The sequence below is a fragment of the Gymnoscopelus braueri genome (genome assembly GCF_963280865.1).
Source record: "Gymnoscopelus braueri genome assembly, chromosome: 19".
NCBI lineage: Eukaryota > Metazoa > Chordata > Actinopteri > Myctophiformes > Myctophidae > Gymnoscopelus > Gymnoscopelus braueri.
This window is the reverse complement of record NC_137621.1, coordinates 17175024-17198276: the sequence shown is the minus strand read 5'-3', so window position 1 is coordinate 17198276 and position 23253 is coordinate 17175024. Positions and strand designations below refer to the sequence as shown.

At 40.0% G+C, this 23253-nt stretch overlaps 4 protein-coding genes across 4 annotated transcripts in view; all 4 read right to left on the bottom strand.

Moving 5' to 3' along the window:
* LOC308074511 (signal-induced proliferation-associated 1-like protein 1) overlaps positions 1-3404 on the bottom strand; it is a 143289-nt gene extending 139885 nt beyond the window's left edge. The window contains 1 exon segment of the mRNA XM_080413975.1: positions 3042-3404. The gene's annotated coding sequence lies outside the window, so the exon portion shown is untranslated.
* A 3391-nt stretch (positions 3405-6795) lies between these two features.
* On the bottom strand, positions 6796-12018 carry gpx2 (glutathione peroxidase 2). Its single transcript, XM_080413986.1, has 3 exons — positions 11439-12018; positions 9741-9926; positions 6796-7413 (listed from the first exon to the last, which is right to left on the bottom strand). The coding sequence occupies exons 1-3, from the start codon at positions 11472-11474 to the stop codon at positions 7036-7038; spliced, it is 600 nt and encodes a 199-aa protein (XP_080270112.1). The 5' UTR covers positions 11475-12018; the 3' UTR covers positions 6796-7035.
* LOC308074513 (sushi domain-containing protein 4-like) overlaps positions 10499-23253 on the bottom strand; it is a 96209-nt gene continuing 83454 nt past the window's right edge. The window contains exon 10 of the transcript XR_013932117.1: positions 10499-10509. The gene's annotated coding sequence lies outside the window, so the exon portion shown is untranslated. The remainder of the gene's footprint in view (positions 10510-23253) is intronic.
* LOC308074516 (ras-related protein Rab-15-like) lies at positions 12158-21570 on the bottom strand. Its single transcript, XM_080413984.1, has 7 exons — positions 21348-21570; positions 18707-18767; positions 18548-18608; positions 17830-17907; positions 16115-16204; positions 15298-15363; positions 12158-14620 (listed from the first exon to the last, which is right to left on the bottom strand). The coding sequence occupies exons 1-7, from the start codon at positions 21487-21489 to the stop codon at positions 14468-14470; spliced, it is 651 nt and encodes a 216-aa protein (XP_080270110.1). The 5' UTR covers positions 21490-21570; the 3' UTR covers positions 12158-14467.

Below are 23253 nucleotides of genomic sequence, written 5' to 3'. Positions count from 1 at the left end.
TTACTTGTAACAGAGTACTTACTACATTGCAGAATTGATACTTTTACTTAAGTAAAACATTTGAGTACTTTTTCCACCACTGACTCCTATGTACATGTACAGTAGGCTACACAAGACGTAACAATGAAGAACAACCCTGAACCTTGAAACATAGAAATACAACATAGAACCGATGCCCGATGTGGGTCTAACGCTGCTATGACTTCAAACCCGTCAACTGTCCCCAAAATGAGACGATTGAAACCCACACAGCAATGTCTTATCTTAACCTCGGGAGTGGGTGATTTTTTTTGTCAGTAGCTCAAAGCGAGAGGCTGGATGGCCCATTGTGGGAGATTAAAATAGAACTAGCATGCTTTTCCCAATAGTGATACAAAGCTGCCGCATCTGCACTAGATTAATTCTGCGTGAGAAATCCCATCAGAAGAGACAGGAACCAGTCCAATAAATGAACAGTGGCTGTACGCTTCAGAACAGGCTGAATAGAGGAAATCAAAAGGGGGCAAAAAAAAAGCTGAGATTAAAGGGAATAGTAAAAAAAAAAAGAAGAAATGGCTGTGAGTGTGTGGCTATATGATCCGTCATGCCCGCCACAGGTCAGCTAAGCCAATCAAGAATGCAAAAAATCCTTGATCCTTGCCCAGAGCTGTAAGCTCCAAAGCCTCGGTTCCTCTCACCTGACTCATGCCAGGTGATCTACCCCCCCACCCCCCCCCCCCCCGCATCTCCTCAAACACTTGTCCAGGAGACACTACAGCATGCACTGACACCCAACTGCTTATCCGGACACACACATAGCTGCTGAACTGTTAACTATGATTCGCTATGCTTCCATTTTCATGGTGTACACACACCAGTGGTTCTCAACCAGTGGTCTGGGGACCACCAGTGGTCCTTGAGGGGGTCCCGGGTGGTCCCCAGCTAAACTCTTGAGAGCGTAAAATAACGTTTTTACGCTGAGTTTTACAAAAACAAGCATAATCAAGGATTTTTGCCCGCGTTTTTCTGGAGCGTCTAATGATCATAGGAACTATATAATATCTTACTGTTTGCCAAATATTTGGGGGCCCGGCCCCCCCTTGCAGGAACCTCGCAGGCCGGCCCACCAGTGGGAATCGTTGCCTCTTTGATGCTGTCGGGCAGAAACCTCTGATCTCCATGTTTAAACTGTTTGTGTTTTTCATAAATTAACGCCCTACTACTACATACATATACTACAGCGTCACACAAAGGCATCAAAAAGAAGCAGATCCGCAAGCTCGAAGCTCGTAACAGTTTTGGATATTATGAGGTTTTTCCACCTGACAAGAGACGATTTGTAACTATATAAGACGGTGCCAGAGCTGCCAACAAGTACCTACCTTACCTTCTGTCTCACAGAATGCAGATTTGTCACTGCAGGCCCCTGCATTGCTTAATCGTTCCTGTACTATCATGTTCAGCTGCTATCAATCTGCACTTTGGGCATTCACACAATCCCACGCCTGTTTCCTACACTCCATCACAATGCGCTCACTTTACTAATGTGAAGGAAAAAAAATATATAATATCTGTCACAGTGGTTCTCAAACGTTTTAATTTCAAGGACCCCCATAACTTTGACTGAGTGTACTAAAATACTAAATGGAACCAAATGAACCCATAACAGGGTCCATATTTGGTTCATTTGTACACTCACGAGTTATAGACATTTGGTTCCATTTGTACACTCTCAGAGTTACAGACCTGTAAGGGTCCATTTGGAACCAGGAACCCAGATATTTCTTGAGGAGGGGGGGTTCATAATGTGTGTCATATAGAGATGACACACAGTTCTATTATCAGTATTCTGCTCACATGATAGGGCTATCATCAAACTAGCCAAGTTCCAACACCAACATTTGTCCATGGGATCAATACAGGCCCATATCTGTATAGATCAATAGTTTATCATAAAAGGTTAGAGTTACTGACCACTGTGGTAGTTTAATAGTTGCTGTCTTACTGATGATTGGGGGGGCGGGGAGGGGGACCCATGTCAGATGTTGGCCTCCCAAAAACCAACAACAAATCATATTAGCAACACTCTCTAGCATAGTATTGATTAGGTTGAGCACTAGATTGATCATATCAAATCCTGGCCTAATGTATATCTGACCAGATGATCCAGGCAACATGTCAGGGCTGTGAACGAATCATCACACATCATGCTATATGACCAGGCAGAAGGACTATTTCCCCCTCATACACAGCAGCCAGCCAGGCAAACATGCTGGTCATTTCGCTTTGCATGGATGGGGGTCCACAGACTCCACACTACAACAGCAACGAGTACGACACGTTGATATGCAGACTAATGGTTGATCTGCTGGGTTCGATGCCACCACCTGTGAATCGTCTCCCCCCCCCCAAAAAAAAAGCAAGCCTCTCAGGAGGAGGACAATGCCTTCCTTGCCCTTGACTGTCTGTGCTGTGATCAAAACAACGATTCACTGAACACATCATCACGCATACACTTCATGACAGCCCCATTCACGCTCATCCAAAACCATTTTCCCGAATCCATGTTTTTCTTCTTACCAACCCACCACAATCCACGATTCCTCCTTCCTCAGTAGTCATTCAAACATCATTAGCATTCGTTGTGGTGGGTGCACTGAGCCACTGATCCTAACACTGTAGAGATGACACAATGTAGCGGCTCTAGCTTCTCAGATCACACAGCACAGCGGTGTGGACACATGTTAAATGTTGGGCACCTTGTATCGGATGCATGATGTTTAGGATACAGTGCTGTATCCTAAACATCATGCATGATGTTTAGGATACATTGTATCCTGATCCTAAACATCACGCACAATAACATCACGTATAGCCTACAGTACGCAGCTTTAGCCTGGGATCAAGGCTAGATGTGATGTATTTGATCGAGTCTGACTTTTACTTTCGTATCTATGATGATATGCAAATCGTGTCAGAATGGATCAAATGCATCTTGATTCCAAGGCTATTAAAACACAGCTTCAAACAGCACTGGCGACGTGTTTGATCGTCCGACTCACCTTCTTCTCTCGTTTCTGCCCAAACCGCTGGATGCCTCCCTCTCTCTCTCTCTCTCTCTCTCTCTCTCTCTCTCTCTCTCTCACACACTCACACACTCACACAAGCGTTTTTCTCCCTTTTGTTTAACTCGTGGAAGAAGGTCCTTTAAGTCCAGATCGCTCCGTGCTCCTATCCGCGGCGGTTAAAAGGTACTCGCTCCCCGGGTAAACATCTATACGTTTCCCCCGCCGCCGGGGCCTGGTGGTCCGTCCATGGAAGGGACGCCAAATGGAAGGGACGCCAACTTAAGAAGTTTGATACAAAGTTACAGGGCTTCGCCTCGGCGCGCTGCTATGCAGTTGCTGCTGTAGGGATGAGATCATTGTCAGACTCTCTCTCTCTCTCTCTCTCTCTCTCTCTCTCTCTCTGCACGGGAGTCTCGCGAGAAAGGATTGCAAACGTTACTGTGGTAACAGAGCTCACCTGTGGTGGCGTTGGGGTAGCAGGCAGCGTTGCCATGTCCGCTTATTATAAGCGACTTTGGCCTTGTTTTTCTGTAAAGTTGGTGTTTCTAAACGTGTTGTTGCTTATGTGGGCTTACTTCCAAATGTAATTAGAGATAATTAGTATGTATTTGTCCCTACTAACCCCCACCTGAAAATGTTTTGTGCCAGGCCAGCCTGCAGGGAGCCCCGTACCAGATTTGGAATCTTATGTATGTGCTTATGTATCTCACAAAATCTGGCAACACTGGTAGCAAAGGGGAGGAGAAATACCCCAGCCAGGCACTCATTTATACCATTGTTATTGTTATTAGCTGGTTCAAATTACAGGCCTAGGCAGATCAAAGATACACATCCCTTAAATAATTTAAGTTAAATTAATTGATACAAAATGTCATACAATAATATTTGTCAGAATTGATTGAATGGCTAGCTCCTTGAGATGTAGTATATCTCTTTCAAGGGGAAAGAGGGGTCTCATAGAGTCTATGGCATAGACTCAAATACAAATCATAGTTACATAGGCTACAGTACAAGTATACAAATACATTGATTTTATTTGATTTTATTTGATTAGACGTCATACAGGAAAAACACATGTTACATTATGTTCATCAGAGAAACGTCAAGGATACAAACACACAACATTGCAACAAAATACATACAGGCAGACAGAACAGCAATTGATAATACAATCAAGAGCTACACTACCTACAGCATAAATACATAGAATAACATTACTAGTAATAAGTAGCCTCGGAAACCCATGCCTTTTTTTTTGTTACAAAAGAAAAGTGACCCTACTATTCTGCAACATTTTCTAAAAGCCATGCTTTGACCCTTATCTCAAAAAGGAGATGGCTGCTGATGATTACAGTTTTACTGCTCCTCCAAATCCCATTTCAGTGGTGAACGTGCATGGGCATGGAGGTTAGGTTGCACAGGGCCGCTGTTGATGTAGATGTTATGCACCAGGTTCAGCTGTAGTTGAACTGACCTAGCTGCCATAGGGAGCCAACCCAACTGCTGGAAATGCTGTTTTCCAACATGGTCCCTCCTCGCAGACATGCCAAGACAAAGCCTGACCACTTAACCAGCCTATTTTGAGAAACCTGCAACTTCTCTTTTAGGGCTTTTGACATTCACACACAGCTTGCTCACCCTCTCCCACCCCAACCATCCACATCCCCATGCAACCATCAACCGTTGCACAACAAAAATGAAAAGTAATATGACACCTTAACCACTTAAACCCCATATGTTGTTGAGCAGAGACCCCTCAGGGCTCTATACTAGTGTCTTTTCTGTTTTCACCCTACATTAAATTATCTTCGCTGAAAATAGCAGATCGACAAGCTCACAACAATTCTGCGAGTTTTCTCCCCAAAATTCAGATGCTGGGGTTTAAGTGTATATACTGTACATCTAAAGTGGAAATGCAGAGACAGACAGACAGACAAGAGTAGATTCAGCCTACAAGTGGAAATGGAAGCCAGTGAGAGAGAGGGGTGAAGTAACTTTCACTGGACCCATGATGTCAGAACTGCTATATATCAGCACTGTGACTGTGTCGTGATCAGTTGGTGTGGCTGGGATTGGGATGGATTGGACAGACCCTCTCGTAATCCCAGCACTTTGACCAACAGTCAAAGTGGTTTTTTTTTTAAAATGTGCTTGATAATACACTTGGATTGTACCGGATAATCTGGCAAGCATTGACAAAAGCACCCACTAACCCCCAGACCCACTAACTTACGGTTTGCAAGTACAAGCAGCAAAATGTTGTTGGGACTTGTTCCGCTAAAGATTGTGCCACATCCTAGACATAATATATTATGTAGGAGGAAAAATTATATAAAACAATATATATATATATATATATATATATATATACAGTGAGAATAGCATCAAAACATTTTATGCTCCATTAACTAATTATAGCTGGGGACAGTGTTGCCAGATTCTGTGAGAGAAACAAGCAACCAGGTCTTGGAAAACCAGCCCAAAAGAAGCGAAGTATGGGCCACATGAGCACTTTAACATATACATCAGCCATTTGAAAACAGCAGATCTACAAGCTCACAACGTGTCGCGATGCGACGCGTTGTGAGCTTGTAGATCGGCTATTTTCAAATAAAATCTTGCGGGGGAAATTATAATAAGCAGATCTGGCAACCCTGGCTGGGGACCCCCTGGAAGAACCTCAAGGACCTCAGGGGGTCCCCAGTCCCCACTTTGAGGACCACTGATATATTGATTAACAGGGGAGATGATGGGAACCAAACAGTTTTATTACATTGTGTCTGTGCATGAGAATGCTGATTCACCACATTCATCTGTGGTGGAAAAAAACTCAGTAGCACCATCTGCTGGCCAGACACACACCGTTCTACTGGTTCTAGACAAAAAGGGACAAAGAAGTGTTTATATTGAATACACATCTGTATTCTGTTTTGTTTGTAAGTTGCGTAACAAAATAAAATGACATCTTGTTGAGGCATCCATGAGGTTTGAATATGTTTATTAAATACATGAATCCAGCAGTCTTGAGCACTTACAGGGCCTCTGGTGATAGTCTCATAGATTTTCAGAATAACACCTTCATTTAATAAGGCTCAAAAGAATGGATGACAGTATTTCACACAGCTTTGAGTTGACATTTATGCAGTGGTGGAAAGTAACCTAGTACATTTACCGTACAATTCTGAGGTATTTTTTTGTATGTTACTTGAGTCCGTCAATTTTTACTTCTACTCCACTACACTCTCAGTGGCAAATATTATACTTTTTACTCCACTAAAATTCTTTGAAAACTTTAGTTACGAGTTAATTAGTAGATTTAGATTATTATTACAAGCCCTATGTTATACTTTGTCTAGCCGATCTACAAGTTCACAACGAATTGCATTGCATTTTACGTTGGTATGTGAAGCATATTTTGATGCCAATACTTTTGTATGCTGCACTTTTGAACATATAATTTTTACTATTGTGGTATTGCTACGTTTACGTAAGCAGGTATAAGCAGGTGTAAGGTAACTAAGTATATTTACTCAAGTACTGTACTTGAGTAACATTTTGAGGTACTTTTACTTTACTGGAGTATTTCCAATTTTCAGTACTTTTACTCCACTACATCTCAGAGGCAAATGTTATACTTTTACTCCACTACAATTATTTGAGAACTTTAGTTACTAGTTACATTGTAGATTTTGATTATTATTACAAAACATACATTAACCACTTCAGCCCTATCTGCATTTCGGCTATTTTCAAAAGATCCTTATACATTTTATACATTTGAAAACTTGCATAATGAGTACTTTTACTTTTGTACTTTAAGTATATTTTGATACAAATACTTTTGTACTTTTACTCAACAAAATTTTGAATTCCAGACTTCTGCTTGTAAAAAAAGTATTTCTACATTGCAGTATTGATACTTTTACTTAAGTAAAAAAAATGTACGTAAGTACTTAATCCACCGCTGCCATTTTAGTGAAGAAGACATTTACACGGGGGTGGTGGGTGGCTTCTCTGACTTGGTTAATTTCAACAGTCTTTGGATGTCGGGCTCGATGTCTATTGTGGGGAACTTTTTACTGTATCTCTTAAAGGGCTCGCCTTCTGGCCCGATGAGGAACTTCTCAAAGTTCCAGGAGACGTCGGACCTGAGGATGGGACTCCACACCAGGAACTTGGGGTCCTGCATGAGAGAGGTGGGGTCGTCGTCGGGGAAGGGCAGCTTGTCTTTGAGGTAGGCGAACACGGGATGGGTGTTGGTCCCGTTGACCTCGCACTTCTCGAAGATGGTGAAGCCCGGCTGGTAGCCTCCGCCCGGACGCACATGCTTCAGGCAGCTCAGGATCTCTCCGTTACTGCAGTTCTCCTGGGAAACACGCGTGACAGTGGTGGGGAAAAAAGGTTCATTTCAGTGAACAAACGATTTTGTAACGATTCGTTCAAATAATTCGTTCACGTTCTCGTTCAGTAGCGCTATTTTCTAGTGTTCAAAATTTAGAAAAGTATTGGCATCAAAATATACTTAAAGAACTAAAAGTAAAAGTACTAACATATTTGAAAATAGCCGATCTACAAGCTCACAACGTGTCACGATGCGACGCGTTGTGAGCTTGTAGATCTGCTATTTTTTTATACCTATTTTATACCTATTTGCCTAGGTATAAAATAGGGCTAAAGTGGTTAATGTATGTTTTATAATGTTTTTTTTTTTACGTCGCGCGTGAACGTAGCAGTTTCAGAAAGTGAACGAGTTCGTTCACGGCAAATGAACTAGTTCTTTTGAACGAATCGATCATGAACGACACATCACTAACACATCTTTCAGGATATTGTCGATGTTTTATGGTAAAAAATAATAATAAAACAATTATTATTGTTGCAGTGGTGGAATAAGTACTCAAAAAGTAGCAATACCACAAAGTAGAAATATTTCTACAAATCCTAACAGTTTTCTGAAATACTATTGTTGCTATATCAGTGGTGCTCAAACTTTTTCATGTCAAGGACCCCCAAAATGATATGTATTTGGCCGCCGACCCCCCATCTCAAAATATTTAGTTCCAGGGACCCCCAAAAGCAAAGATTTGAGTTAAAATGTTTTTTCAAAACAATATATGTATTCAAAGATTTGCACAAATAAAATCAAATCAAGCTCTATTTATGCAAATGTTCAAGATTTTTCAAAAAATAGCAGATCTACAAGTTCATAGCGCGGCACTCTGTGCCAGTGTGTTTTGTACTAAATCTGTAGTAACCAGTAACTGAAGCCGTCAGATATTTCTAGTAAAAAGTACAATATTTGCCTCTGAGATGTAGTGGAGTAGAAGTATAAGTATATTAAAAAATGGAAATACTCATTACTCAAGTACGTCACCCACTTTCAGCCCTATCTTCATATCATTTGGTCCCCACAAATGCTCAGATGGCCCGATTTCTGTCTAGTCACTCTGCATTGGTGGGCTATGGCGAGCTGAGAAACCTGCCTACCAATGACATCATCAATTGGGACTCCTCCATGCTATTACAAACTACAGCCTTTTCTCTCCTACAAAGTTAACACGCTGAAATAGAAGCCATTGTTCTAGCATTCATCAAAAATAAAATAAAAGTTTTGAAATCTTGTTTGAAATGACCAAAAGCTCAACACAAAACGGTTGTTAGCGTCTCTGTTAATTTTGACAGCAAATTTTGATTTAGTCTTAGTCTTAGTCTTTTGAATAACACACCATTTAGTCTTAGTCCCATTTTAGTCTTCTGAAATTGTTTAGCCTTAGTCTTAGTCGACTAAATATCAAAACCTTAGTCTTTTAGTCTTTTAGTCTTAGTCGACAAAATTAACACTGGTTAGCGTCTCTGTCGGGTGGAAACCTCATATGTCCAAAACTGTTACTTTTCAGGATTCAAATTCAAAAGTAGCAAAAAGTAGCAGATCTACAAGTGTGACGCCGTAGTATGAGCTGAGCAACAAAAATTATGGAGATAAGCAGTGGTGGAAAAAGTACTCGCATTTTTTACTTAATTAAAAGTAGCAATACGCCAATGTAGAATTACTCTGTTACAAGTAAAAGTCCGGAATTAAAAATTGACTTGAGTAAAAGCACAAAAGTATTGGTATCAAAATGTACTTAAAGTACCAAAAGTAAAAGTGCTCGTTATGCAGAATGTCCCATTTCACAAGTTCAAATCGTATAAAAATCTTTTGAAAATAGCAGATCTACAAGCTCACAATGCGTCGCGATGCGACGCATTGTGAGCTTGTAGATCGGCTATTTTCAAATGGCCGAAATGTATATAGAACTGGAGTGGTTAATGTATGTTTTGTGAGAATAATCTAAATCTACAAAGTAACTAGCAACTAAAGTTTTCAAATAATTGTTGCGTAAAAGAGTAAAAGTATAATATTTGCCTCTGAGATGTTAGTGGAGTAGAAGTAGAAGTACTGAAAAATTGGAAAACACTCAAGTAAAGTAAAAAAAAAAAATACCTCAAAATCTTGCTTAAAGGGATAGTTATCAAATTATTGGCTTTGGAATGCGACAAAAACAAACAAATAGCCATGAATTCAAGGCTTCATGAGGTTTGTAATTGATAGAAAATAAGTCATTTTGGGGGTGAACTATCCCTTTAAGTACAGTTACTTGAGTAAATGTATTATTTAGTTACTTTACGGCACTGGTTATCATCATCACTGACCTGGTAACCGAACTGATTACAGGGGAAGCCCAGGACCACGAAGCGGTGGGGGAACTTGCTCTGCAGCTGGTTGAGCTCAGTGTAGTCCCGGGTGGTGGTCCCTCAGAGGGACGCCACGTTCTCGATCAGCACCACCCGTCCCCTCAGCACGTTGAAGTCCATCTTGTCCCCCTCCACCGTGGTGGCCTATATGCAGGCAGGCGGTGGATAAAAAAAAAGTACTCGCATGTTTTTACTTAAGTAAAAGTATCAATGCTGCAACGTAGAAGTACTCCGTTACAAGTGGATATCCGGAATTCAAAATTTACTTGAGTATAAAAGTATTGGTATCAAAATGTACTTTAAAGTACCAAAAGTAAAAGTACTAAAATGTTTGAAAATAGCAGATCTACAAGCTCACAACGCGTTGCATGCTTGTAGATCGGCTATTTTCAAATAGCCTACGTATAAAACATCTGTGTAACAACTTAGACCATTATTTTATACTTTGGCTATTCAAAAATAGAGTGCCGCGCTACGAGCTTGTAGATCTGCTATTTTTGAAAATTTGTGCAAATCTTTGAATACATTTATTTTTAAAGCCAACATTTGTAACTCAAATCTTTGCTTCTAGGGGGTCCCTGGAACAAAATCTTTTGAGATGGGGGTCCACGGCCAAATGCATATAATTTTGGGGGTCCTTGAAAGTATGAGAACCACTGATATAGCAACATAAGTTTTTCAGAAAACTGCCAGGATTTAGGAGACATTTGTAGAATCGGCCTCAGGTCTTAATGGGTTAATTAATACAATATATAACTTGGGGTGGCTGCATTTTGTCTCCCTGCTCTTCTATTGAGACATTTAGATCGTGTCAAAGGTCATGTCTCACCTAGACACAGGATCTGACACGAATTTTGACCTGATGGTCAAAATTTAATGTATCCCCTGAGCAAGCAGGCCGGCTCTATTAGCTCAATGGTAAAGATGTCAGCACTTTGCAGCTTTAAATATACAGATGTGACTGACAATGACTGGTACCGATAATCTAAATGAACAATGTACATTGTTCATTATTTCATACTTTCAATCATTTTCAAAAAGTAACGGAAATAGCAGATCTACAAGCTTGTGAAACAGATGAATTACATTATACAGACGAATGGAAGCGATTCTAACGATTATGCTAAAATAATTGTGATTATCTCAAATAATTACGATTGTAGCGGTAGTGGCTCAGAGAAAGCCTAATATTTCTCCCGGCCACGGGAGAATTCCCCTTTAGGCTAGTGGATAAGATGTGTTCTTCTAGCATTCATCAAAAATAAAAATTATTTGAAATCTTGTTTGAAATGACCAAAAGCTCGACACAAACGGTTGTTAGCGTCTCTGTCGGGTGGAAACCTCATATGTCCAAAACTGTTACTTTTCAGGATTCAAATTCAAAAGTGGCAAAAAGTAGCAGATCTACAAGTGTGACGCCATAGTATGAGCAAAAACGGCTTTCCACGAGGCAGACCCGGGTTCGATTCTCGGGCGTTACACGATCAGTCGATTGCGTTAAAGACAAAGAAAACTTTGTCCATTAAATTTAACATAAAATGGAAATTTGCCTTTGGCACACTGGCATCCAGTAGACACACAAACAATTAAAAAAAACACAACTAAGACATAAATGAATACACAAATGCAATGAAATAAGAATTGTGACAGGCGTACCTGCAGATCGTAGAATGTCTTGGCGATGTATGCCATCTTGTCCCCTGTGCTGCGACACACACTGATGGCAGACAGGATCCCAGTGTGTGACTGTACCCAAAACCACCCTGACGATCACCTGACAGAGAGAGAGAGAGAGAGAGAGAGAGGGGGCTCGCTTCCACGGGTGTCAAATGGCCCAGTCTGCGGGCAATCAATATGTACCTGACACCCGACACTCTCACACGGCGTAGGTAGATTCCTATTAAATACAGTGGGTTGATTGTCTATATATCGCACGATTTGGCACTTTATCAAGTGAGATCGGATTATCCCGACAAAGCTGCAGTTGTGAATTTCACATGTATAGTTGTGTGACATTTTCTTGGGGTCCAAAATCTCCAAATACTATGTAAATGAACATGCTGAAGTGTTTTTTAATGAGTATATGTGCCAAGTGTACATGATTGTTACAGGTGGAAAGTTAGAAAAGGGTTACATGTGAGATGTTATGATATTCAATCTTCATGGCAATTCTGCGACCTATATTGGTTTTAAAAAATGTAACAAGTCATTACCTTTCTTGTTCAGCATGTGATGAAAAATGAATGAATCTCACACAGTGTCTATTAATCCCTCAATGGGCCAAACCCCCCCCCCCCTCAGTCCCATCCTGGAAAACCACCATGACTCTGCAATTCTCACATGATCTACAATCAATCTGCTTTTGACACTCAAAATGAAAGTTTCTTCACAAAGTTTATTTATTTTCCATCAAAAATATCACATTTTTTAATAAAATATAAAATGCCATTTCAGTGACACTTCATTTCAATGTCAATTGAACTTAAAACATGCATTGCACTTGCACTGCAGTCACCCACTTTCAACCCACCTTCGTACAATTGATCCTCACTCGTGCTCATTATTAGACGGAATTATTTCTGTCTACTCGGTCAGAAAACATGCCTACCGGTGACATCATCGATAGGCAGGTTTGGTCATTTTATTTTACTTTTTTTTAATTGTATTATGCACGAGCAATGGCTTCCATTTCATTCTATGTTAACTTTGCCAGAGAGAGGCTGTAGTTTCTATTAGTTTGGAATTCCGATTGATGATGTCTTTGGTAGGCAGGTTTCTGAACTGTCCACAGATCCCCAGTGAGACAGACACAGAGTGAGTAGACGGAAATGGTGCCATTTTATAATGAGCAAGCCTTAAATTGCAAATACAAAACGATTAAAACTCAACACACAATACACAATAAACCAACTGACATAAAAGACAAAAAAGGAAGAAGAGTGACATTAAAGTGCGCCTTAATGAAGTTGAGTGCTTTGATCAAGAGTTTTGTCCATTTCATCCCGTATACAGCGTCTTATGAGAACCGCTTCTCTTGAAGATCTTTAGCCTTTCCTTCTCCAAGGCCAAGAACTCGGCCACCAAAACAGCTAGGCCACGTCTTGCATAGGAAGGCACATTTTGGATTTACCGATTACACGAGGATACGTTTGAAAATGGGTGAAGTACTTACTTACGTAGACTACTGTGGGCAGCTGGCACACTGCTCAAGTGCTCCACCAACAGTTGGCAAAGACCAGTACATTCTTTGTCTAAACTGTGAACTAGTTTCCGCATGGTAGACAATAAACATGATCAGAATTTAAGGTCATCTTGTTGGAGAATGACAGTCCATTCCTCATGTCAATAAGTGCGCTGAGGTAAATTAATCCCTCCTCACCTGGTGTGGGTTTCAAGGCGTAAATAATTTATCTTTGTCCTCCGGCTTCCTTGACGTTGACCCTAACCACACCTTTATGTCACCTTAAATAGTACTTAGAAAGAGTCAATCTATAAACAGCCACACAAACACACTGCTTACCAGCAAATGTGTTGAATTGTGCAGAACGGAGATGGTAAAGCTTGACATATTCACAGTTATAGTTAAAGTTATAGAAATATATGTACAAAGACATTTCTCAGAAGCAAGACTTATCACAGGATCATGGGAGGAGTGAATCAATGATAAAGAAATATCTTCATAAACCATATAAATATACAAAATATGGGCTTAAGTGCGGTTCGGGGTGGTTTTGCAGTCCCTCTGCTGGTACAGTTAGGTACTACAACCTGCTTTTCAGTCCATCCATAGGTGTACTGTACAACAAGTGAAAGTACAATGTAAGTTAAAGAAACGCCATGACACCCCATGTCAGGTTATAACATATACATAATAAAATAAGGGGCACCATCGATGGTTTTCGCTAAACATCCTCCCATTTAGAATTAAATGCCCCACATACTCTGCATCAGTGGCTCCCAACCTTTTTCCCCCCTCCCCCCTTCTTAATATTTCGACAAAGGCTGAGACTCCCCACATGCGCACATGTACATGCACATGCAGCTTTCAGACATTTTAACCACTTAAGCCTTACTGTATATACTGTACGTCTCGTTTGACGAGTTGCCAAAATAGCCGATCTACAAGCTCGTAGATCTGCTATTTTTTAAAGTAAAACAAAAATGAACATTTTGAAAACATTTAGGCTATTTTGGAGTGACATATTGGGAAAGTGGTTAAAGGAGTAGGTTCACCCGAAAATGACTTATTTTCTATCAATTACACACACCCCATGAAGCCATGAATTCATGGAGATTTTTTTCGTTTTTGTCCTGAGCCAACCATTTTGATGACCGGGTCATCGGTCAATAGGAGTCTCCGGTCATCAAATTATTGGCTCAGGAATGCAATAAAAACAAAATAATCTCCCATGAATTCAAGGCTTCATGGGGTGTGTGTAAATTGATAGAAAATAAGTCATTTTTTGGGTGAACTACTCCTTTAAATGTTTGACTTTTCTTCACAGTCATGTTGTGGGAGTTAGCCATGTTAAAGTTAAAATGTTGGGACTACCTCCAATCAGACAAGGCCTCACGCCTGTGATCTTTGGCAGCCCCCCCCCCCCCCAGGTTGGTAACCTCTGCCCTGCATGAAGACACGGTGGTGAAAAGTAGCTATTGGCACTATGAGTTTTTTTTTTTGTGGGCTAACAGCAGGTCTTGTTGGCATGGACAGGCTCTTGAATGTCCTGGGTTTCCTCCAGAGAAACGCGGTCTAGATACTTATCTAACGATCCCAGCAGGTTGGTGGCCTCTCTGTTGTGAGCCTGCAGCACCAGTTCTGTCAGACGAGTGAATGACTGCGTGGAGAGAAGGAGGAAATACGTTTTTATTAAGTACAGTAGCACGCCGTCATCATGGGGGAATTTCCACAAACATGCACACACACACGTATGACTACACTTGTTTTCTTAGCCATTATTCTGTCAATAATTACTTATTCCATTCATCGAATAACTGGGAAGCATGTTTTTTTTTTTTTTATATCAATGAATCGCTTCACCTTAAATGTTATTTTATTAAATGTTATTTTATGCTTTGTCGGGTGATGCAAAAATAGCAAAAATAGCAAATCTTGTAGATACCAGATATTTTCACTATTGTGTAACATTTTCTAAAATGATTTGAAACTGCTCCCTTTTAACCAATGCCCAAAATAGGGGTTGATTATCAAATAGATTATTTTATGAACTAATTGATATTTTTTAAATAATTTAAATAAAAAAGGTACGGTAAGTGATATTTTTTGGGTTAAACCAAAAAGGTTTTATTTTTTTTGTTAAAAGCTCTATATTGTGATAGTAATCATTGGCTCACACTACTTCGTTGTGAGCTTGTATATCTGCTATTTTTAGATATTTGAAAATCTGTGATATTTGACAATATAACGTCATCAATTTAACACTCAACATTTTGCTCTGCAATAACTAAACCAACATAATACTCTGCTGATGTGCTGATATTTCAAGTGGCCTACCTCACTGATGTTAACGTTGTTAGAGGCACTGGTCTCAAAGAAGTCCAGTCCATAGTTCTGTGCCAGCTACAACAATAAAAGTCATATGGAAGAAAATGTGTTAGAAATTCAGCAAATTATATTTCATTATGCAACATTCGCTGCTATGAATGAGCGATAACTAGGGCTGGCATGATCATGAAGCTTTGCTTGACGATTAATTGTCGTAGAAATAAATTGCAATAAATGATTTAATTTAATTAAATCATCATTTCATTTCCATTAATTTATTGCATTATAATAATAATAGTAATAATAATAATAATAATAATAATAATAATAATGACCAATAATAATTTAGTACCGTTGCTGTCGAGTGGAAACCTCATATGTCCAAAACTGTTACTTTTCAGGATTCAAAAGTGGCAAAAAGTAGGAGATCGACAAGCTCAAGACGCATTTGCGCCGCGTTTCGAGCTTGTGGATCTGCTACTTTTGATGCTTTTGTGTGACACTATAGTATGATCAAGTAGGGCGTTCATTTATTTAAAAAAAGAAAGAAAAAAAAAGGTTTCTGCCCGACAGCGATATTTAATCATTTTATACTTTCAAAAACAAAATGTGAAAATGGCTGATCTAGAAGCTCCTAGTTCTGCTAATTCCACAATATTTGAAAATGTTTGGGGGAAAAAGTCTGAACATTTTCAACAGATGAATGGAAATGACTGCGATCGGGCGATTACGTAATAATTGTGACAGAGGCCACGATAGCGATGATGACACAGAGATAATTGTGTTGCAGACTGGATTGGAATGATGTTTGAAACGTGTACCGTACCTTTTTTCCTTGTTCCTTGGTGACCTGCCTCCTCGGGTCCTCGTCAGACTTGTTTCCAACCAGAATCCTCTGCATCTCGCCAGGCCCGTACTGCAAATAGCACCAACAGGACACAGTCAGGAGCCAGCTTGTCACTGCCTCACTAATCTCTCAACAACAGATTCTGCTCTGCGCTTGAATCTGTCGGTAGCCGTGTTGACAACCCGTGCACATTGGCTACAAGTTGGCGTGCCATCAGATCAGGAAGCAGGCCGCGCTTTACCCAATCAAATGTAGTGGGTGGGATTTACGAGAGTGCCTCTAACAACGTTAACATCAGTGAGGTAGGCCACTTGAAATATCAGCACATCAGCAGAGTATTATGTTGGTTTAGTTATTTACGAGAGTGCTTATGAGAGTGCTTCTTCGTTCCCCACTGGAAACAAACCGAAACTCATTTAACAATAGCGTCCTCGAAGCCGACAAAACCACGGAAAGTTAGTAACATTTTAAATTGCTCTTTCATCATAGAAACAAGTGGGCTTATAACCAAAACGATCCATGTTATTTGGGAGAAATGGTGTTAGTGTTCAGTGGAGAAATATTGTTAGTGGGAATGAAAACATAGTCGCACCACCGGAAGTGAAAGGCTGAAGGCAGACCAAAACCCCGGTTTCCCTGAGCACGGGTCGTCCGTTCAGCTCCGCCCAGAGCCAAATGACTAAGTAAAAAAACAGCAGAGGGCGCTGTTTTTCCTTTTTATTTGGCGATGGGTTCCCAGATTGCTGACTCACACATCCGGCAACTGGCTGCTTCACTGGCTTTTATTAGAAGTTCACTAGAGGTGCAGCAGCTAATAGAACTAATCGATAATAACAAAAAATAATAAAAGATATAATCGATTAATAATCGATTCCTATAGGCAGGCAATGTCATTATAGGCAGAATCTTCAAAGAAATCCTATATTCAAATTGTAGGTGTGAGGAACTCTAGATTTGAGGGCCGCATAGTGGCCCGAACCTCTAGTTTCAAAAAGTTTCAAAACGGTGAAAATAGCAGATCTGCAGATCTGTAATTCTGCCATTTTCAGAATTTTTGCATGATACTGTTGTTTAAAAGTGTAAAATAACACTCGATAGATAGATAGATTTTAATTTTTTTTAACCCATTAAGACCTGGAACGCATCTGTGTCACTTTTTCATTCGAGCTAAAAAGCATTATTTTACACTTTGGCTATTCAAAAATAGCAGATCTACAAGCTCGTAGCGCGGTACTCGGTGAAAAATCGTGAAAATGTGTGCAAATCTTTGAATACATATTCTTTTAAAGCAAACATTAACTCAAATATTTGCTTCTCGGGGTACCTGGAACAAAATATTTTTGAGATGGGGGTCCGCGGCCAAATTCATATCATTTTGGGGGTCCTTGACATGAAAACGCTTGAGAACCACCGATTATAGAAACATACGTTTTTCAGAAAACAGTTGGGATTTGGAAGACATTAGCTAAGAATCGGCATCAGGTCTTAAATGGGTTAATCAATCGATATCGATAGGATAATCGCTACGGGAATTATGGATAGTTACAGCCCTGAAGTTGACAAGAGGGGGGGGGGGGGGGGGCATAGATGGATGGGTCAGAACAACAGGGAACGTGGGGGAAAAGGAGAGCAACAGGACAAAGGGAAGGAGTGAGTGAAAGAAAGGAGAGTGTTCATTCATTCATTCAGCTCACCTCGTCCACATCACTGGCCCACTTCACTATGTGCTGAAAGGAAGGCTCGTTGGTGATGTCGTACACCAGGACGATGCCCTGGTTAGGATGAAAGAGAAGGGGAAGGAGTTATTTTCTATCAATTACACACCCCATGAAGCCTTGAATTCATGTAGATGTCTTTGTTTTTGTCGCATTCCTAAGCCAATAATTCGATGACCGGGTTATAGGAGACCTTGCTGGTAATTCATCAATTAAGTACTTTTTTGGGTGGATTACTCCTTTAACCTAAGACCTGAGGCATATTCTAGAAAATAATGCCTTCTAAATCAGTGTTTCTCAAACGTATTCGTGCCAAGGACCCCCAAAAAGATATGCATTTGGCCGTGGACCCCCATTTGACAATGTAGTGCCAGGGACCCCCGGAAGAGATTTGTGTTAAAAAAAAATCTAAATTATTCAAACATTTTAGATTTTTCAAAAACTTTCAAAAATAGCAGATGTACAAGCTCGCAGCGTGGCACGAAGTGACACGCTGTGTGCTTGAATATCTGCTATTTTTCATAACCACCACTGTTCTAAATCTACAAGTTTTCTAGAAAAACTTATGTTGCTATATACAGTATATATAGCTCAAATCTAAAATGACACAGATGCTTTAACGGTTTCAACGGGTTAAAACCTATAGTATATAAAAAAGGCATCTTGATCGTATTAATTGTCAGCGTGGAATACTCACCTGGGCCCGTCTATAGTACTGTTTGGTGATGGTCTGGTACCGTTCCTGTCCCGCCGTGTCCCTGCAATGACGACACCAAACAAACTCAACATTTGCATCGACACACAACAAAACAAAATAGCATCAAATCACAGTCTAACTCTGAGCCATTTCACTCACCAAATCTGAACTCGTACCTTGACGCCATCTATTTCTAGCGTTTTCATTTTGAAGTCGACACCTGAGAAAGAGAAGGAAAACATGTTGTTTATCATCTGGGCGGGGGGGGGGGGGGGTTGACAGGCTGTAGGCCTGTCACGATTATGACATTTTGACGATTAATTGTCGCTCGAATAATTGCGATTAACGATTTAATTATATTTCTGTTGTTGGACATTGGAACATTATGAATAAAACAAATATTTCTTTGGCTTTTAGGCTTCGTAAACAAAAAGGTGCACAGGGTATAATTTGACAAATAACTTAATATAATAATAATAATTGAATACGTTTATACTGAACCCCCCCCCCAAAAAAAAAAACATGAATAATGGAAATAACCTATCAATCTACAAGCTCAAAACTCGTCGTCACGTTGTGACATGATTCAGAGACACTCATATCCCTTATGTCCCCAGCAAAATGCGTTAATATATATATATACATACATTTGGGGGTCCTTGACATGAAAAAGTTAAAGAATTACTGATACAGAAGCTGGTGCAAGTTACTCACAGACAGTTACAGCTGGGCCCTGAATCTAAAATCGGCAGTTCCCAACCTTTTCTGGTTGGGAACACTTCTCTCAAGTGTTCAATCTGAAAAATATCCATGGGGTGACTAATCGATAGAAAAAAAAGTTTTTGGGGGTGAACTATCCCTTTAAGCTTCCTGTTCACAACACTTCCAACCAAGAAGGAAAAACCTGTTTGATTGTGTTACAGCCGCCCAGCGTACAGTTCATATATAGACTGTAAAACAATCAGTACCTGTTGAAAAGTGGATGAGTTATAATAACCTGAAGACATGATATACTTTAAGCCACATTTTTGCTGTTTTATGCCATGTTTTTAAACCCTGTAGCACTTTGAGATTTGCAAGAATGTAAAGTGCTATCAATAAAATAAAATAAAACTCTCAGAGTTACGTCTTCCGTATTTAAAAGTTTGAGAACCACTCCTATATGTGATATGTCAGGGAAAAGCAAAAGAATGTGTAAAACAGGTCTATTATTATTATTATCATTATTATATCAGATCCAAGTCATTAGCTTATCTCAAAGACAGGAAAAGAGACATTAGGGAAGTGGAACACTAATAAGGTTCCATTTAGCAGTCTCCACACATTTGATTGGGAGAAGGAAAAAATAACAAAGTCGTAAATCGTCCTTCCCGTCAGTGATGGAAGAAGTACTCACATATTTTACTTAGTAAAAGTATCAATACTGCAATGTAGAAATACTCTGTTACAAGTAGAAGTCCTGTATAAAAATGTACTTGAGCAAAAGAACAAAAGTACCGGCATCAAAATATACTTAAAGTACCAAAAGTAAAAGTATTCTTTGTGCAGAATGTCCCATTTCACAAGTTCAACATTTATTTTAAAAAAGGCTGAAGAGGTTAGTGTGTTTTGTAATAATAATCAAAATCTACAAATTAACTAGTAACTAAAGTTTTCAGATAATTGTAGTGGAGTAAATGTACAATATTTTCCTCTGAGATGTAGTGGGGTATAAGTAAAAGTAGTGTAAATACTGAAGAAAGTAAAAACACCTCTAAATAAGTACAGTACTTGAGTACATGTACTTCGTTACTTACTATAGTACTATACAGTTAGTTACTATACACCACTGCTTCCCATATAACCTGTACATGTGTGCAGACCTGATATAATGATTGCCCTGGATGTTCAGCTCATCTGATCTGATCAGTAAAGTAAACATGTTAAGCATTACTCTTATTCAATAACACTTCAAACGGGTTTCCATGTGTTTATGTAATGGGGATTTATGAGAGCCTTAAGCCAAACTTCAAATAACAGAGCTGCCAATAATTGTTTTTGCTCAAGCAGTTAGTTTGCACAATCCCAGCTAATGCTTGGGAGACCACAGACCAGGGAACTATAAGATTAGTCACAAGTATTAGCCCTGATACATGACTGTCATATCATGACAGTCATGGATGAACTTCAAACTGGTGTCTGCTATTTCTCCATTTATGGGCCGTACATCTACATAAACGTTCAGATTTCAAACATAAAGTGCTTACCCCATGGCCACGGATGTTACATTTCTGTACGGGCCCTCAGACGTACCCGTATCTTCCGTATTGTTCAATAAAAAGCATTTTTAATCTGATCAGTGGCCATTTTATTCGTATTTTCGCCATATGCATTCAACCACGCGACCCTATCGGTTGGGAGGTGTATTGCACTCTGATGCACTATAACAGTATGAGAAAACGGTCACCGATCGGATTAAAATGCTTTTTATTGAACAATACGGAACATACGGGTACTTCTGAGGGTCCGTACATGATTGCAACATCCGTGGCCATGAGGTAAGCACTTTATATTTTAAATCTGAACGTTTATGTAGATGTACGGGCCAAAAGGGGAGAAAGTGCAAACACTATGTTGAAGTTCATCCATGACGACCGTCTTGGATCCATGGCTATGGAAACAGCAGCTTTTCTCGATAGCAAGTCGTTTATTGAGGACATAATTAATTTGAACCAAACACTGCGGTCTTTTAGTCTAGTCTGGAGACACAAACTTCCATAGTAAGTTTTTGGAACAAACATTCATTGGCTGCTTTACTTACCGATGGTAGAAATATGCGAAGGATGAAAATCATTGTCCGAAAACCTGCTCAACAAACAGGTTTTTCCAACACCAGAATCTCCCAGGATCAGCAGCCTGAGCAACACGTCGTACTGCTTGGAAGAAACCATTATAATAACCATGTGTGTGTATTTATGTATTTAGATGCGGGTTCAAAAACTTAAAGGCAAGTGTTTTCTTCTGCTGCTGCTCTCTCACACTATCAAGCCTGGTGGAGAGAGAGGTGTTCAGTGTTGCCAGGTTTTGACAGAGAAACAAGCAACCGGGTCCATGAAAACAATTCCAAAAGAAGCGGGCCCTTCGCCCTTTAAACATAATGTACGTCGGCTATTTGAAAATAATAATCGCGTTGTTGTTGCGTCTTGTAGATCTGCTCTTTTCAAAACGAAATATTGGAAGATTTTTTTTAAAATGTAATAGGAATATCAATATTTCTGAAACATTTTAACAACACACATCTTGTATGGGGATCCCTGTGCCCTGGCATAAAATGTTTTCGGATGGGGATCCGGCCTGCAGACAAATAAATATTAAATTGGGGCCCCCAATTTAATGTATTTGTCTGCAGGGGGTCAATTTGGGGGTCCTTGTCTTGTTTGAGAAAGCCCAAATAATCAGCAACACTTTAGAAACAAGCCCAAATAAGCAACTACTCTTTAGAAACAAGCCCAAAAAACCTCAACCCGCAACTATCAATATTTACAAGCAACTTCACAGAAAAACAAGCCCTAAGTCGCTTATAATAAGCGGACATGGCAACCCTGGAGGTGGTCTATAGTTCTAATGTTCTCTACTCCCCATCACTGTGAAGTGAAGGGGGCGGGGCGGCTCCAGACAGTGGGAGGGGTCAGGTGCAACCTGTTGCGTTTGTATCTAGAGCAGGGGTCTTCAACAGAGGGTCCGTGACTGACCCCTAGGGGGTCCTCAGAGTTACTACAGGGGGGTTCACCAAATCTTTGTGTGGTATTTTTTACCACTTGAACCCCAGCATCCCTATTCTTATGAGAACTTTAGCCAAAAATAGCCGAGCTACAAGCTCACAACGCCGGCGTTAAAACAATTGTGCTTATTTATTTAGGGCCCTGGGGGTGCCCGGACCTCACTTTGAGAAACCCTGCATTAGACCATGGTCCACTATAACTCTGAGTGTACACATTTTGTACTCTCAGAGGTAAAGCCCCATAAGGGTCCATTTGGTTCCTAACTATCCATCATTTATCTGGGGACCCCAAACCCTCCAGGGACCCCTGGGGGTCCCCGGACTCCACTTTGAGAACCACCGATCTAGAGTAACCATTTGTCAGCTTCAATTTATATAGTGTTCTAGGTCCAATTTTGTCTGCTCGTTTCTTTGTGGCATCACTTCCAATTTCACTTATCCTGCAATCACCCTGTATGTATGAGTTCTCTGAGAGGACGTCTCTCTGCTCCTGATTGGATACAATTGGTATCCCGCGACCTGAAAAATGCAGTTCTGTTTACGAACCCATTAAAACAGTAAAAAAAAGAGTCAAGATTTTTTAGCGCGGCACTTGTAGATCTGCTATTTTTGAATAGCCAAAGAAATCTAAAGTGACCGGTCTTAATGGGCTAAAGAGCTGGAGAGAAAGACAGGTTACTGAACAAACAAGTTAAAACCAAGTTAAACACTATTTTGTAGATTACAAAACAAAATATACAATTAAGCCCTATATTGCACACTTAAATCTACCGTATTCGAAAATAGCCGATCTACAAGCTTGAGTTGGTGCATCAGCCATTTTCGGAGAATAGAAACTGACACAATTTGAAAGAAATTGATAGATGTGCCATTCGATACCAATGATTCTGTAATTTTCCTCAAGTACATTTTTTTTAAATACAGGCCTTTTGCGTGTAACAGTATT

Excerpts from the sequence above, each read along its gene's own strand:
- LOC308074516 (XM_080413984.1), bottom strand. The coding sequence starts at position 21,489 with ATGGTTATTATAATGGTTTCTTCCAAGCAGTACGACGTGTTGCTCAGG. Across the intron at positions 18,609-18,706 it reads AAGGTACGAGTTCAGATTTG|GGACACGGCGGGACAGGAAC; the intron begins GTGAGTGAAATG and ends TCGTCATTGCAG. Across the intron at positions 14,621-15,297 it reads ACAACGTTAACATCAGTGAG|TCATTCACTCGTCTGACAGA; the intron begins GTAGGCCACTTG and ends CTCTCCACGCAG.